This window comes from Hypanus sabinus, chromosome 6 (genome assembly GCF_030144855.1).
Source record: "Hypanus sabinus isolate sHypSab1 chromosome 6, sHypSab1.hap1, whole genome shotgun sequence".
In the NCBI taxonomy this organism is placed as follows: domain Eukaryota; kingdom Metazoa; phylum Chordata; class Chondrichthyes; order Myliobatiformes; family Dasyatidae; genus Hypanus; species Hypanus sabinus.
Window position 1 is genome coordinate 68,729,058 of NC_082711.1, and position 18,353 is coordinate 68,747,410.

Consider the following 18,353-nt stretch of genomic DNA (forward strand, 5'->3'; position numbering starts at 1 on the left):
CTCCCAGGCAACAGTTGTTGCTTGTGTAGTCTCTCCCATCTCAGCCACTGAACACAATAACTCCTCCAGAGTTGTCATTGGCCTCCCTTACTATTTCCCTTCTTGCACGGTCACTCAGTCTTTGAGGACAGCTTGCTGTAGACAGATTTACAATTGTGCCATATTTCCATTTCTTGATAACTGACTTAACTGTACTCTGAGGGATGACCAGTGACTTGGAAGTTTTCTGTATCCATCTCCTGACTGTGCTTTTCAATAACCTTTTCACAGAGTTGCTTGGAGTGTTCTTTTGTCTTCATGGTGTAGTTTTTGCCTGGATACTGACTCACCAGCAGTTGGACCTTCCAGATACAGGTGTATTTTCACTAGAATCAATTGAAACACCTTGACTGCACACAGCTGATATCCATTTAACTAATTATGTAACTTCTAAAAGCAATTGGCTGCATAATGATGATTTGGTGTCTCATATTAAAGGGAGTGAATACTTAAGCATTCAATTACTTTGTGTTTTATATTTGTAATTAGTTTAGATCACTTTATAGAGTTCTGATTTCACTTGACATGAAAGAATCTTTTCTGTTGCTCAATGTCAAAAAAGCCAATTAAATGCACTGTGATTCAGTATTGTATAGTTGCCTATCTATATATTTCTTACTTTATGTTTTGCTTTTTCCTGTATACTCAAACATATTTCTAAAATCTGTGTGGAGGGATACAATGATCTCTCTTTGTTCACTTATCTAAACTATATTGGTTCCATGACTTTTATCTTTGTTTCCTGATCTTGATTTGCCACGTCATCTTGAACTGATTATTCCAATCCTGTAATGTTATTTTTTTTATTTTCGGCTTCATAGTTCTGTGTGGGTTGAAATCAACCAGCAAAATATGTTCTGCTTAAAAATCTGAGCCTCTTTCATGAGAAGTTTCAACATGGAAAGGAGGCTTTTCAGATTATTGAGGTTTTTGTCAATTCTCTGGTAGGAGAATCTCATTTCCCAGACCTTTCCTTTCAGTTGAAGGAAAAACAAATCTTTTCATGAATTGAAAGTGTTTTTTGTTATCTTTCAAATGTTCTTCTTGTATGAAAAAGTTGATTCTGCTATAATGCTTCTTTTCTAAATTATTAGGAGTTAATTTATTTCATTTAATAGGTCAAGGCTTCTCTTTTGTAATTGACAAAGATTACAGGAAATTTATATTGTTATTCTGGGACAACAATGTTTACAGGCAAAACAGTAAAAAATATACGCACTGGGCCACTTCATTAGATACATCTGTTTATATGCTCATTTATGAAGATTTCTAATCAGCTAATCATGTGGCGGCAACTCAATGTATAAAAACATGTAGACATGGTCAAAAGAGTCAGTTATTGTTTAGACCAAACATAAAAGTGGGGAAGAAATGTGATCTAGTCATTTTGACTGTGGAATGATTGTTAGTATCAAATATGGTGGTTTCAGTATCTCAGAAATTGCGGATCTTTTGGGATTTTCATGCACATCAGTCTCTGGAATTTACAGAGAATGGTGCGAAAAGAAAAAAAATCTAGAGCAGCAGTTCTGTGGGCAAAAATGCCTTGTTATAAAGAGAGGTTGAAGGAGAATGGCTAGACTGGCTGATGCTGACAGGGAGGTGACAGTAACTCAGGTAACCATGTATTACAATAATGTTGAGCAACAGAGCATCTATGAATACATGACACGTTGAACCTTGAAGTGGATGGGCTACAGCAGCAGAAGACCATGAACATCTTCTCAGTGGCCACTTTATTAGATATAGTTGGTGCCAAACAAAGTGGTCACTGATTGTATTTTGTTGCTTCACTGGAGCTCTGTCAATTAAATAAAATTAATACTCAAGGGCTTATTAGGGCAGATGATCAATAGTTTAGACCACTTCCATGTAGATGTTTTTTGAAATTCCTAAAGGAGAGTCTGGGTTGAGAGGTGGCAGATGGAGTTCAACCCAGATAAATGTGAGGTGGTTCATTCTGGTAGGTCAAATAGTATGGCAGAATATAGCATTAATGGTAAGACTCTTGGCAATGTGGAGGATCAGAGGGATCTTGGGGTCCAAGGCCATAAGACATTCAAAGCTGCTGCGCAGCTAGACTCTGTGGTTATGAAGGCATATGGTGCATTGGCCTTCATCAACTGTGGGATTAAATTTAAGAGCCGAGAGGTAATGTTACACCTATATAGGACCCTGGTCAGACTTCACTTGGAGTACTGTGCTCAGTTCTTGTCACTTCACTACAGGAAGGATGTGTGGAAACTATAGGAAAGGTGCAGAGGAGATTTACAAGGATGTTGCCTGGATTGGGGAGCATGCCTTATGAGAATAGGTTGAGTGAACTCTGCCTTTTCTCCTTGGAACATTGGGGGTTGAAAGGTGACCTGATAGAGGTGTATAAGATGATGAGAAGCATTGATTGTGTGGATAGTCAGAGGCTTTTTTCCAGGGCTGAAATGGCCAATATGAGAGGGCACAATTTTAAGGTGCTTGGAAGTAGGTACAGAGGAGATGTCAGGGGTAAGTTTTTTTATGCAGAGAGTGATGATTGTGTGGAATAGGCTGCCTGCGAAGGTGGTGGGGGCGGGTACGCTAGGGTCTTTTAAGAAACTCCTGGATGGGTACATGGAGCTTAGAAAAAATAGAGTGATGTGGGTAATACTAGGTAATTTCTAAATAAGTACATGTTCAGCACAGCATTGTGGGCTGAAGGGCCTGTTTTGTGCTGTAGGGTTTCTATGTTTCCAAGAGAGTGGTTACTAATGGTATAGTGAATCAGTTCAGGAATGAATCCAGTATAGCAGGCCAACACATTTCCTGGAGAGAAAATGAGGCTTAGAAAGTTGATTAAAGTGAAGAGGGCAAGACACTGAAGAATAATTTTGGAATAATTACAATGTTAAAACTGAGTTATTATTGTGGTTCTCCAACTATAGATGGTAGGTGTACAGGACTGATATTTGGGTCATGGTAGCAGAAGTTTGGACAATCTAAAGTTTATTGAATATGAACTGAGAAAGATCAGTAAGGGTTCATTGTTCACATAAATAATAGTGTGAGTAATAAAAATTTGAATAAATATTTTGGGAGGAGATGAGATGAGGCATTTCCTGGAAAGTAAGGAAATGTCATGGAAATAGATCAGAGTCTGAAACTTTACCTGGAATCAAATATGACACTGAGTTTGTCACCAAATTTTCTATCATCTGCAAACATAGCAATCATACCTGCATTTAAATGTTGAATGACTGACAGGTGACATGAAAGGAGGTAATAGTATAGATGTAGTAAAGAAGCCATTACTAGTAATTGTGACTAAATGGATTAAACTGGATCTATGCTAGTCTGTATGGAAGTATCCAGAAATGCATTTATTAACATTTTATGTGAAAAATAAATTCTGTACTTCCTTTTACCTAGTATGAAGTATATACTGTGTGGCCACTTTATTAGATACACCTGTGAGCTAAGTAAATTTTAATTGTGGAATGATTTTTGGTGCTAGACAGAATGGTTTGAGTATCTCAGAATTGGCTGATCTGGGATTTTCACGTTCAGCAGTCTCTAGCGCTTACAGAGAATGGTGCAAGAAACAAAAAAAACATTGAGTGAGTGGCATTTGTGTGAGCAAAAACACATTGTTAATAAGAGAGGTCATTGGAGAATGGCGAGACTGGTTAAAGCTGAGAGGAATGTGACAGTAACCCAAAAAACCATACATGACAACACCAGTTTGCAGAGGACCATCTCTGAATATACAAACCTCGAAAGGGATGGGCTACCGCAGCAGAAAACCACATTGGGCTCCACTTGTGCCTAATAAATGGCCACCGAGTGTATTTAAACCAATGACCCATTAGGTACTGTTTCTGAGGAGATTTTCCCTTCTTCTTAATTATTATTGAGTTACTTTAATTTTATAGAATATTTTTCAGTTTTAGAAATACTTAGAATTATTGTTATCTGATCTTGTTGGAATATTAATTTTGAAACTGATTCCTGGATGGTTAAGTCTGCTTATGCAAAATACTAAAGAACAGTCAGAGGGTTGTTCAACAGGGAAACACTCTTTGACCCAATTTGTACATTCTAACTAAGAAGTCTTCCTAAGCTAATTACTGTTTGCTTCCATTTGGACCACATCCCTTCCAAATCTTTCCAATCCCTGAACCTGTCCAAATATTTTAAGTAGTATAATTGTACCCACCTTTACCACTTTCTCTGGCAGCTCCTTCCATACACCCACCACCCTCCTATGTATAAAATACTCGCTTCTCAGACCTCTTTACTCACTGTTAACCTATACCCTTTTGTCTTAGATTCTCCTATCCTATAAAAGACTGATTGCACGCGTTGTCCATGCCCCTGGTGGCTTTTATAAACTTCCTATAAGATCACCTCTTGGTCTCCTTTGCACCAGGGAAAACAGTCCAGCAACTCCTGTTTCTTATCATTCAAACCCTCCAATCCCAGCACCATCCTTCTGGATCTTTTCTTGTCCTCTGTCAGGTAATCACATCCACCCTATTGAATAGTGATTTGAGCTGCACCCAGTATTCTAGATGTTGTCTCACCAATGCCCTATAGAGTTGTAACATGTTACCAGCTCTTGTGTCCAGTAGCTCATCTGATGAAGTTGAGCATGCCATACACCTTCGCTTTGTCTATGTTGCTAGTTTGAATACTGGGGGCAGTAACACTTTGTGTACTGAGAACAATAACACTTATGTTCAAATAAGTACATAAAATTCAGTCCATTTGCCAGTGCATATTCTATTGGTTCATTTAACTTAATTTGTATTATAATCTTTTTAACCATTTAATTCAATGTAGGATGCAGTTCAGGTGCTTTTGAAACATTCTGCTGATGTAAATGCTCGTGACAAAAACTGGCAGACTCCATTACATATTGCTGCTGCAAACAAAGCTGTGAAGTGTGCAGAAGCTCTGGTTCCTCTTCTAAGTAACGTAAATGTCTCCGACCGAGCTGGGAGAACTGCTTTACATCATGCTGCCTTCAGTGGACATGTAGAGGTATTGTATTAACACTATATGAAAATTATCTAACATGAATAATTTGAATTCCAGAAGTTCTAAAAATTACTTTCTTTGTACATTTACAGACTGAACAGTTATGAAACTTTTAAAAAGTTTTATACACTGATGTATGACTTGCATGCAAATTCATGTTTACATTTGACTTTGTAAAGTATATTTTTGGGGTCATCTTGTTCATACAAAATCCATAACAGAATAGTATGAAATTTTCAAGCTGCCTGGCTGAGGGAGAAGCTGAAGAACCAAATGTTTATAAAGATAAATGGCAATTCTATGTGCTGGTTCTATAAGCGTAGTGGCAGATTTCATATATACCTTAAAAACTATTAATAGTTTAGGAAACTTTATAATTTCAATTAAACTATCGGATTGCAATTTTTGTGCTTGCACATTTTGAATGTACAACCACTATATCAGTATTGTGATCTGTGAGCCTGGTTGTACATTCTAAAATGTACTGCCAGTGTATGTTTAATTCTAACTTCTCAAAACTGAATTAACACCAAGATGAATCCAGTAGTATGCCTTATCATTGAAGAATCCTCTTTAATAAATTGCATAAAACATTTCAGGCCCAATGTGATTTTGGTTACTTTGTGCACCAACACAATTGTTTTTCCTAATTACAAACATTTTGGAAGAATCATCAGAATTCTCATTTGCAAAAGACATATTTAAACTTGAAAAATATGTACGTTGTCAGCATAAGCTGAATTTTAACAAAAGCAATTTTTTTTTAGATGGTTAGCTTACTTCTATCGAGAGGTGCCAACATCAATGCCTTTGATAAGAAGGACCGACGTGCTATTCACTGGGCTGCATACATGGGTATGTTGTTACAATGATCTTCATGTTCAATCTGTTAAATTTTCACAATTGACCACTCCTTGAAATTTTAAATTTGATTGTTTCTTATGGAAAAGTAGAGATGAATATTTAGTTTAATGGGAATGTGTGGGGTTTGAAAAATATGGAGCCAGACATGTAGTGGAATAGGGTGTTTGAAAGGGCCCACATTTGTTAGGAGTGTGTGCTTAAACAAGCTAGCAGTAAAGCTGGCACTTCTGAATACATTCTGTATGAAATGCAGTTTGTGGAGTCTAAATTCTATGTAAAGCTTTTATTTTATTTTTACATTTTATAGATTTTGAAAAAACTGTGTTATAATGTCTTATCAACTTTGGAGATCTCCCATCCACAGTCACCAACCTTGTAGTTCCCTTACCCCACACTACTTGTTTCTGTCTCCTACCCAAGATCCACAAACATGATTGTCCAGGTAGACCCATTGTGTCTGCCTGCTCCTGCCCCATTGAACTTGTGTCTGCATATCTTGTCTCCATTTCATCCCCCTTGGTTCACTTCCTTCCCACCTGCATCTACAACACTTCATATGCTCTCAATCTCAACAACTTTAAATTATTTGGGCCTGATTACCTCATTTTCGCCATTGATATCCAGTCCCTTTATGCTTGTATCCCACATCAAGAATACCTTAAAGCTCTCTGCATCTTTCTTGTCAAGACTTGAACAGTTCTTCTCCACCATCATCCGCTATCTGGTCAAACTGGTCTTCACCCTCAACAATTGCTCTTTCAGCTCCTCCCACCTTCTCCAAACTTGCCATGGACTCCAGCAACACCTGCCTTTTTGTTCACTATGTGGAACAGTCCATGTACTAAGCCTTCCCTGGTAATGCTCCCTAAGTCTTTCTTTGCCTCATTGATAACTGCATTGTTGCTGCTTCATGCTTCCAAAGTTGAGCTCATCAATTTCATCAACTTTACTTCCAACTTCTACCCTACCCTTAAATTCCCTTGGTCCATTTCTGACATCTCTCTTCCCTTTCTTAATCTCTCTGTCTCCAACAGTGGAGACAAATTGTCTGCCAAAGTCTTTTGTAAACCCACTGACTCCCACAGCTAGCTTGACTATACCTCTTCCTACCCTGTTTCCTGTGGAAAAAAAATACTATTCCCTTTTCTCAGTCCTTTCATATCAGCTGCATGCATTCTCAGGACGGGGGTGTCCTTTTCAGGACATCACCAATGACCACCTCCTTCAACAAATGGGGTTTCTCTTCATCCACCATTGATAATGCCCTCACCCTCATCTCCTCCATTTCCCGCACATCTGCACTCACCCCATCTTCCCGCCACCGTAAAAGGGCAGATTTCCTCTTGTCGTCTCCTACCACCCCATGAGCCTCTGCAACATCCGCAGTCTTCAACAGGACCCTACCACTAAACACATCCCACCCCCGTCCATCTCCACAGAGATCACTCCTTCTGTGAATCCCTTGGCCATTTGTTCCTCTTTACTAATCACCCATCAGGCTCTTATTCCTGCAAGTGGCAGAAGATCTACATTTCCCATTCATCTCCTCCCTCACCTCCATTCAAATCCCCAAATAGTCCTTCCAGATGAGGCACCACTTCACCTGTGAATCTGTTGAGGTTGCCTGCTATATCTGGTGCTCCTGATGTGGCCTCCTCTGCTGCATTGGTGAGACCTGATGTAGATTGAAGGAACTACTTTGTCAAGGACATCAGCTCCAACTGCAAAAAGTGGAATTTCCCTGTGGCCAACTATTTCAATTCCTATCCCATTCTCATTCTGAGTTGTCAGTCCATGGCCTTCCTCTCTGGCATGATAAAGCCATTCTCAAATTGGAGGAGCAACACTTCATATTCTGTCTAGGTAACCTCCAGCCTGATGGCATGAACATTGATTTCTCCAACTTCCAGTAATTTTTCCCCTCCCCTCCCTCCTCTTCATTTTTTCACTCTAGCCTCTTACCTTGTCTGCTCTCCTATCAGATTCCTTCTCCAGCCCTTTGCCTTTTCCATTTATCACCTCCCAGTTTCCTACCTCCCCCCCCATCTCCCTCCCCCCACCCACCTGACTTCACCTGTCACCTTCCAGCTTGTCCTCATCCTCCTTCCCCCACTTTCTTTTATTCTGACATCTGCCCCCTTCCTTTCCAGTCCTGATGGGCTGGGAATTACAGCGATTTTTATTCATTTCATAGATGCTGCCTAACCTGCTGAGTTCCTCCAGCATTTTGTGTGTGTTGCTCTCGTGTAATAATATTGTTCTTTTGTTTCACTTTAAATTTAAATACATAAAAGGTATGGAAGCAGCCAATTCTGCTAGATGACCATGCTGCATTCTATGTTATTCATGAACTCTCAACCACCCTGCAGTTCCATCCTGTTTCATCTTGCTTTTTCAAAGCATTCTCTCCTTCATTATGGATGTATCTGGTTCTTCCAAAGGGCATCACTGCTGTTTATCTTAACAGTTCCTATTTAGAGAATTCCAGATGGTAAAACACTTCAGGGTACAGAGATTTTTCTAAAATCTCTTATTAGATTTATAGATGGCAAAGGTGTTACAATAGAACCTTCCCTAAGGCTTTGGAATTTTCTAAAACTAAAACCGATATCTCCATTTTATCAAACTAAACACTTTTAATATATTGATGAAGTCCACTGAAAGAATTGTCAGACCACTGGTAACTGTTTATTCAGTACTTTTTTCCTACCTGAAATTGCTGGAATTGAAAGAGATATCCAAAATATTGAAATCAGGACTGATGCAGAGTTTCAACTCGAAACACCAACAATTCCTTTTTGGTACAGTTGCTGCTGAACTCGCTGAGTTTTTCCAGCAGTTTGTTTTTACCACTGCATGTTAATTAACTGAACTCTGAACCTAATATGTCATGTCAGTTTAGTTAGTTCTGTTTTGATGTCAGGATAGTCCATGCCATAAAAAAGGCTGGGAATCAATCCTCTTGAGGATTCTTACAGTTCAATAATTTGGGGTTTCAGCACAACACTTGTATCCCCATTGGCTTCTACCATTTTCTATTTTTTTTTGAATGTTCAACCAAACCAAAATGTATTAGAGTGATGATTTGTTCTTGTCTATGATAAATGCCTTGAAAAGCATTATAGTTACTGAGGCTGAGTACAACCCTTTTCAAAATGTGATTTCTTATTGACATGGTTCCAACAAAATTCCATTGTAAAATAGCTATTGGAATGCATTCTATAAGCTTCAGTAGCATAGTCATGTCAGAATACGTTCTGTCAATGTAGTCTGTATTGTAAGTGACTGCATGTCATTCTTTTTATAGGTCACATTGAAGTGATTAAGTTGTTGGTAGCACATGGAGCTGAAGTAGCATGCAAGGATAAGAAAGCGTATACCCCACTTCATGCTGCAGCTTCCAGTGGAATGCTCAGTGTAGTCAAGTACCTGCTGGACCTTGGAGTTGATGTAAGTCGATGAGTTTCTGTGCATTTTGTTAAATGTGAGAATAATTCAATGACAGTTACATTTTCTGTAGTTTACTTATAGGTAAGAGTTCATTATAATGGACAAATTTTACCATATTTTGACCAAATATCCAAAATTTCTTACTCATGAGACACTGTTTTTAAAAAAAAACGCATGATGTTACATGCTAACATCATTAGTTTGTTCTTTTTGGGTGTTTTAAATAAAAGTTACAATATATTCTGCCAAGTAGTATCTAATTTCTTGTCATGAAATGTGATATTGCCTATATCTTATTATATCCTATATTGAAGTTCACCTTGACATTTTGAGTAAAATAGAAGTTCTAATTCTCTATTTTTTGTAAAAAGCATGTAAATTTCCACAGCATTCTCTTCTCCCGCGTGAGACATGTTGATTGATTCGAGTTGGGGCCATCAAAAAATCTTGTAATCTTAGAAGTAGAAAATAGTAGGAATACTTAGCAAATTTATAAAGCATCTATCAAACTAGTATTGTTGAGTTTTCTCTAGGGAGGTGCTGCCAAGTCCAAGTCATTGTAATATTTTATCTTTGTTGATATAGTTGCTAACTTAAGTCTTATCACCGATAAAAACACATTTGAACCATTTGCTTTTAAGAGACTGCTGTTGCATTTTTTTCCTATTTACCTTGAGGATAATTTTACTTGTCTAGCTTCTCTGAAAATTGTAGTTTCTGACAAATTAGTGTTTTGCTCTTATTAATTGATTACATTAGCACCATCTTGTATCCAATTAATTTCATATTTATAGTGAATAATTTAGTTAAAAATAGTTAAAGTCAATATTAATGCAAAAACAATTAAATGAGCCAAATTTAATAAGTTATCATTTCATTCCTCAGTGCATTGTTAAACATCTTTTGGCTAATGACAAAGAATGTTGACATTTTTAAAACTTAGGTTTGTTTCTTGTTTTGAACTGTGGAATTCTTTAGTTTTATGAGCAATGCAAGGTTTTTTTGTATGAAGTGTTGTGACCATTTACTGTTACATACTTCAACAGATTAATGAACCAAATGCATATGGAAATACCCCTCTTCATGTGGCCTGTTATAATGGTCAGGATGTAGTTGTGAATGAGCTCATTGACTGTGGAGCAAACGTCAACCAAGTGAATGAGAAGGGCTTCACCCCATTGCATTTTGCTGCTGCTTCAACACATGGTGCATTATGTTTAGAACTGTTGGTCAGTAATGGGGCAGAGGTAAATATTAAGGTAAGGAATATTACAGATCTATTGTGAGTGAATGGAAATAAAATCCTCATGTTTGCTTTGCTGAAAACTGGGCGGAATTAGAAGATGCGAAGATTTTATTTTTGGTGTCAGTAACTTCCTGAGAAATGTATATTTTAATTATAATTTTTATTTATTAATATTTTCTCTTGCAAATTGGATGTCTTGATTGAATTGTTAGCTTTCAAAAACCAGAGTAAACTCATGTAAAAGTTAGCTCCAAGCTATAGATTTTGGTTCTGGTTCAGATTTTGACAGAAGGAAATCAATTCCCTCCTAAAACCTTATTTCACGATGTTTTGTTAAGCAGAGATCTTGCCTAACATAATGTAAATTGTGCAGTAGGTCATCTTAAGATTTAATATTTCCTGAACTACTTTTTTTCTCTAAGCTTATGCCTATATCGCTTTTCCTCTTCAATGTTTTAAAATCCAACTCAACTCTGTTGTCTTCCTCTCTTATTAGTATGCATCTAAATTTCTCCATGTTGTCATTATAACCAGCATTTGTTGAATATCCTTCCTTCATTCTGATTGATCTTGACACTATAGTTGCATCTTTACTTCCTGAAACCTTGCCTTTACTCAAATTGAACCTAATCCATTTGATCCTTTAAAACTGATGTGCAGCCCATCATTCTGTTGGCCCTTTCAAAGCTAATCTACGTGCATCACAACCATAGCTGTGTCAAAACCAAAGCTCAGTGTAGCTCCTCCTAAATGCTGTGTTACCAACCAGGACGGGGGTGAATTTTCTATATTTTTCTATTGAGAATCCCTCAGTGCCTCACAACTTTTTTTGTTCTCCCCTACATCATTGTACTAAAGAAGAGCTTCAGTTTCTGGCTTCTTTTATGATTGTTCAAGGGTCATGCCCTGAGTAATTTCAGTGAACAGTTCCATTGAAATCTGATATAAAGTCTGAGGAAGTAGTACATTGTAAAAGGGAGCAGCAGGAATCTGCTGCTGCTTTGAATCTACTCCATCATTTGATGTGATAATGCATTTAATCTACACTTGGTAAAAAAGGGATTGAGCAAGGATAGTCGGCATGACTTGATGTCTGACAAATATAAGTGAATTTTTTTAAAGATGTAAATGATGGGGGCAGCGTGGTTGATGTGGTTTATATGGACTTCAGTAAGGCTTTTGACAAGATCCCAAATGGATGCAAAGATCACATGATGTAAGAGAGAGATTGATAGTGGAGAATTGCTTTTGTGATCGGAAACCTGTGACCATAAGTAAACCTCAGAGTTCAGTCCCTCCGTTAACAACTTGCATCCAGTTGCCACTTTATTCACATCTGTACACCTGCTTTTTAATACAACTATCTAATCAGTCAATTATGGGCAACAACTCAATACGTAACAGCATGCAGACATGGTTAAGAAGTTTAGTTGTTGGTCAGATCAAATATCAGAATGTGGAAGCAATATGATCTGAGTAATTTTGACTATGGAATGTTTGTTGGTGCCAGGGTGGTTTGAATATGTCAGAAACTGCTGATCTCCTGAGATATTTATGCAAAACAGTCTCTAGAGCAAGGGCTCCTAACCTGGGGTCCATGGATCCCTTGCTTAATGGTATTGGTCCATGGCATAAAAATGGTTGGGCACCCCTGCTGTGGAGTTCACAGAGAATGGTGTAAAAAAAACAGTGAGCAGCAGTCCTGTGGGCAAAAGTGCCTTGTTAGTGTGAGAGGTCATAGGAGAATAGCCAGTTACTGATAGCAAAGGTTTACATACATCTTCCAGCAAATACATGTAATATTAGATCATTTTTCTTAATAAATAAATGAACAAATATAATGTTTTCTGAGCCATTTATTTAATTTGGTTCTCTTTATCTCATTTTAAGACTTGTGTGAGATGTGTTCACATTTTAGATCCAGTGTTATTTCCAGTGCTGAGGAAGGATCTCGGCCTGAAACATTAATTGTTTATTCCTCTCATAGAAGCAGACTGACCTGCTGGGTTCCTCTAGCATTTTGTGTCTGTTGCTTTGGAATTCCAGCATCTGTAGAATCTCTTGTGTTTATGAAGTATTGGCTAGACCAAAGTTGGAATATTATGGTGTTTCAGTCCTGTATTATTGGATCAGAATGATTGCACTAGAATGGGTGTAAATTCTCCAGGATGTTTCTAGCTGTAGGTGGTTTCAGTTAAGCTGAGAAATTGGATAGTTTGTTTACATTGGAGTAGAGGAAGGTGAGGATAGACCTGACGGAGGAATACAAAACTATGAAAGACAAAAAAAGATTATATAGTTAGAAGCTTTTCCCCATTGCAGAACATGTAGGTTTAAATAGAGGAGTATTACAGGGAATCTGAGGAAATTTCTCCCCCCCCCCCCCCCCCCCACCTAGTAAGTGGTTGAGATCTGGAATGTGCTGCAAAGAAGAAGGTGCTCTTACAATCTTTTAAGAAGCATATGATTCACTAAGACAGAGAAGGCTATGGATCAAGAGCTTATAAATGGGGTTAGTGTAGATAGGTTGATAGAAATGGTCAGCATAGACATATTGGGCGATACTCTGCACTAGGGTCTTTAAGATGAGCACTTTTTGAAATTCTTGTATTTATAATGACACAATTTATAATTTACACCTCTGTTTAAAAAGGGAGGGAGAGAGGCAAAAAAAGGAAATACCTGCATTCATTATTGCCTGCTCAGATTTTGCTCAAGTTCTATCTACAAGTTTGCAGATGAAACAACCGCAGATAATGATGTGTCAGAATACAAGGAAGTCGAGAGCTTAGCGATATCATGTCATAATAATAGTCTTTCCCTCAATGTCAGCAAAGCAAAAGAGTTGGTCGAGGACTTGAAGAGGGGTGGCGCACATTTTTCTATCTACTTCAGAGAGGGTTGAGAGCTTCAGGTTCCTAGGAGTTAACTTCATCAGCAACCTGCTGTGGTCCAATCACATAGATGCCAGACCAAGAAAACTTGCCAACAAGTCTTATCTTCTCAGGAGGCTAAGGAAATTTGTCATGTCCCCATCAACCCTTATGAAATTTTATCAATGCACCATAGAAGCATTACAGCTTGGTATGGTAATTACCCTGGCTGAGATCAGAAGAAACTGCTGACACTTGAGATCATAGCTGAACATATCATAGAAACCAGCCTGTCCACTATGAACTGTGTGCACTTCTCACTGCCTCGGTAAAACACAGTCAAGCACTTTACCCATACGGGAAACACTGTTTCCGAGTATGATAAGGTTGACTGTTGACCTCAAACCTAATTATGACCTTGCACCTTATTGTCTGTCGGCACTGCACTTTCTCTGCACCTTTTATACCTTATAATGCATTCTGTTATCATTTTACCTTGCACTACCTTTATACATTGTTATAAACTGATCTGTACGCATAACATGCAAGACAGCTTTACACTGTACTTCAGTATTTGTGACAATAATATCCAATACCCGTCCCAAATCATGGCAGGAGTACGTAAATTCCTCACGGTACCCAAGGTCAAACTTGTGAACCTATAGTTCTGAGGCAGCATTACTAATTTTTTTGCCAGCATGCTGTCCTCATGACCTTTAAACTTCCTTGACAATGAAATCAACCTTTTGTCATAACTTACATCATGAAGATTTAGTGAGATCTCTTACTCCAGAGAATGCAGGGACTCTGATTAATCCTTCCCTATGTCAGTAGTCAAGCTCTCAGTGATCAAACTAGTGATTTTTCATTATATTACAACTAATGTGGATTTATTCTTCCTGATAAAGGATACCATTCCAGGCATGGTCTAAACTTCTTGCAACAAAAGCCACTTTGTAATGCCTACATATTGCAAAGGATCCATGTTCAAGGATTCATAAATGGCTCAGTACATGCTCTCCTTTTGATTTGCATGCCCTCTTCTTCTGTCTCCTCACTCTTAAGGGGTCAGAACCTGCAATCCCGGACTTCAACAAAGTAGTATTGTAGCTCCTGGCTTTGTTAAGAGTGTCAAGGTAGAGGGAATGGTGAGAGTGATCCAAGACTTGATTCATACAGTGGAGGAGTGCTCTTGTGGGGTCCTGAGCTTGGAGTTGGACAACAGAGGTGGAAAGAGTGTTCTCCAAAAGTCTAACTATAGGAGGGGTTTGTGGAATCTGAGCTCTGAAGTGGGGCTGAGGGCTGGAAGAGGCAAGAGCAGAAGCTATTGCTAAACGATTTTTGAAAGCTTTGGTTTTATCTTAGCATGCACACTTAATACATAATAAATCTCTCTGGAAAGTCTATATCTATATGTTATAAGTACAGCATAAACAATTGTTACCATAGTTTTAGTTGTATGTTTCATTTGTAGTCTGGACTTTCTGTGGTGCAAAATTCTGAAGTGTAGGCATTACTTCAGCAATAAAGATGTGACTATCTGTATTTTGTCTTTCTATATCTCAATTCTTTCAACTGTTTTATCTTTTAGTGCAGTATTAATTTTATCAAATCTGTATGTCTACTGTTTTGTTCTGGTTTTACATGAGTGACAGCATACAATCTGGAATATGCCAGCAAATGGATTGTGAAAATGGATTCCAAAGAAAACTGTAAATACAACAGGAATACAGGCCTAAAAGGAAAGAATGAGGACATGGATTGATTAGAGAACTGCAACAAAGCTTGCCTAATGGCCTCCCTCAATGTAGTGTCATTCTGCTGAAGTTAGGAGCATTCCAATTTCAGTCTATGATATTGAAATTTCACTTTATGCATATAAAAATTAACTTCAGAACAAATAACAATTACGCTGCTTATTGACTAATCCAATTTTTATGTGTATAAGGAGAAAATGTAGCTTGTGTTCACACATTACTTAATACTACCTATCTTATTTTCATTAACAAGTGACCTTGGCGCATGTTTTCGGATTCCTTTTAAAAGTAAATGTAAACAATAAGTATTATGTTTCCTGTGAATGGTAAGCTCCAGATTTTCATACCAAATTGGACACCGTTTTAATTCCATTTTAGCTAATCAAAGATAAATCTAATAATTCAAAGTGAGTTATTTTTATTATGATTGCTGGTTCCTTGGATGCAATTAATTTTGGCTGGCTGATTTATGGTTATATGGATTATCTTTATTTATTTTATTTATTGCAATACCTCATGGAACTGACCCTTTGGGCCCTTTGAGCTGCACCACCCTGCAACCCTCAGTTTAACCCTAGCCTAATCATAGGACAACTTATAATGACCAATTAACCTATCAACTGGTACATCTTTGGAATGTTACGAATGTGCCACAACTCTGAGGGGCCGAAGGGTACAAAGTAGCCCCCTCCTTTGTAAGAATCACAAGATCGCTATTACTTCAGGTCTGAGACCCAGGAAATGAGAGAGAATCCTCAAGGTTTTGGAATGTCCTGGCCCCTCCGCAAGACAAAGCCACGGAAAACGGCCATGGTCTCTTGGAGACGGAATTGTGTATTGAGTACTGTACTATTCATTGAAGCCCTCAGGGAATGACCAGAGTGGGCTGGTTGAGGGATTGTATCATCCCAACCTGATTGACTTCTGAGACCCCGTGAGTAAGGATAAAAGAAGGTCTGGGGAACAGCCCCTTCAGATGCACCAGGAGAGACGCTGGAAGTCCCATGACAGCGTTTGGTAGCGACAGCCGGTGGGAGGCTCGCATGCGTCCTTTCCCTTTGCCAGGATTGGGGGCCTTACCACGGAAGAACGGCTTTAGCTAAAAGGAGAAACCAACACCCACGGAACTCTGGAAGGATCGACATCATAAAAAGGAAAAACTGGCAAGTTCTAAAAATCTGTCTTTTGACTCCAACCAAAGACTGCAGCCTGAATGAACTTGAGTGACTCTTATATTTCCATCGGACAATACATTATCCCCTAGACAACGATAGAGCTTATTTCTTATTGATTATTATTATACCTGCACTTTTAGAGTTAGTATTGACAACGTATATTATCTGTATGTTTGCATTGATATTATTTTTGTGTATTTTTACCAATAAATACTGTTAAAAATAGTACCATCAGACTTCAACGGACCTCTCTATCTTTGCTGGTAAGTGACCCAGTTACAGGGTTCGTAACAGGAATACGGGAGGAAGCAGGAGCACTCAGAGGAAACACATGCTGTCACGGGGAGAACATACAAACTCCTTACAATGGCTGGAAATGAACCCAGGTCACTTCTGCTGTAAAGTGTTGTGCTAGCCGGTATACTACCATGCCACCCCTATTCCTGAATAAGTGCTGTATGAGCAGCTGTCAAGTTCACTGCAAATCAAAATTCAAAGTAAATTTATTTTCAAAAATACATCTGTTACCATGTGGAATGACATATGTGATATGCGAAAGTTTAAAGCATAATATAATTTGGATTTTTAGTTATTAGCAGTGGTAAATGAAATTTACGTATTTGGGATGGTGATGAAATAGAGCCATTTTATGTTAAAATACAGTTTTGTCGCTATAATTACAGTATATGATTTATATCTGTTTTAGAGTAAAGATGGGAAGACTCCATTGCACATGACAGCAATTCATGGGAGATTCTCAAGGTCACAGACAATAATCCAAAACGGTAACTGACATTTTGTTAAAATTGTTACTAAACTTTTTAAGAACATAGCTGTGAATGCTATATTCATTTTGTATCGTTTGTATCTTAGTTTTGAGTAGCTTTTACTGTTTGACTGATAAAATGAGGGAATTTAATTTTTTGAATCACTGGGATATTTTGGAATCTTATGGTTATAAAAATGTAACTACTCCAATCACCAATGCAGGAAGTGATAATAAAATTGCATTTAAAATATTGTATTTGACAAACCTGACTGTATGGATAATTATACTTTAACCATGCACTACAAATTGTAAGTAAAATGTAATATACCGATCGTGAATTCCCTTATTTACTGACTCCAATTGATCAATTATGGCTAACTAGTTAAAAGCAACAGTATAAAGTAAATGACTGATGATAGAATTGCAGTTAGAAAGTGGAAAAAAACTGGGAAAATGGGAGAATATGCAACCTTATGAAACTGCTTTGCCATTCATTTGAGATCACTGGCTGACTTCATCTTTGATCTTGATACTTTTATTTCTAGTACCTTTGATCTTGGTGTTCAAAAATCTGACGGTCTTGAATATGCTCAATGACTGCATGCACACCTATCTTGGGCAGAAAACTCCAAAATTTTGCAACCCTTAGATAGAAGAATTTTCTTTTTTAAGTGGTCACTCCCTTTTCCTAAAATATAGATTGGTTTTGAATTTTCCTACCGGGGAATAACAGAATCTAGCCTCTTAAGCTCCTATAAGTCTAAAGTCGCAATTATGTTACATCTCATCTTTCTCAGCTCCAGACAGTGTAAGTCCATGTTACTTAATTTTTTTGTTATAATGCAATCTATCATTGCAGAAAAATATGCAATGGGCCTTTGCTATACTGTCTTCAAAGTAAATATTTCCTGCCTTTCCCTCTGAAATCAAAATTTGCACATAGTACTTTGGGTGTAGTTATGCCCAGTGTTCTTTACTCTTGTATTCCACCTTACTCTTGCATTCCATTGCTCTTGTAATAGCAGCCAGTATTTCATTTGCCTTCTCAATTACTGCTGTATGTACTTGTATGTTAACATTCTTCAATTATCTTTTACCGTTCCTTTAGCTTGGCTGTGTGTTGAATGAAGTGTCTATAATCAGAAGTCAGAGCTCTTATGATGAGGA

The 18,353-nt window shown here is 37.8% G+C and overlaps 1 protein-coding gene across 3 annotated transcripts in view; it reads left to right on the forward strand.

Annotated features, from left to right (window-relative positions):
• The window catches only part of ankrd28b (ankyrin repeat domain 28b), a 215,379-nt gene that overhangs the window by 117,583 nt on the left and 79,443 nt on the right, over positions 1-18,353 (forward strand). For all 3 annotated transcript variants that reach the window (XM_059972360.1, XM_059972358.1, XM_059972359.1), the window contains 5 exons: positions 4,855-5,055; positions 5,820-5,907; positions 9,224-9,366; positions 10,413-10,625; positions 17,124-17,202. In XM_059972360.1, coding sequence (XP_059828343.1) covers positions 4,855-5,055; positions 5,820-5,907; positions 9,224-9,366; positions 10,413-10,625; positions 17,124-17,202 — 724 coding nt within the window. The remainder of the gene's footprint in view (positions 1-4,854; positions 5,056-5,819; positions 5,908-9,223; positions 9,367-10,412; positions 10,626-17,123; positions 17,203-18,353) is intronic.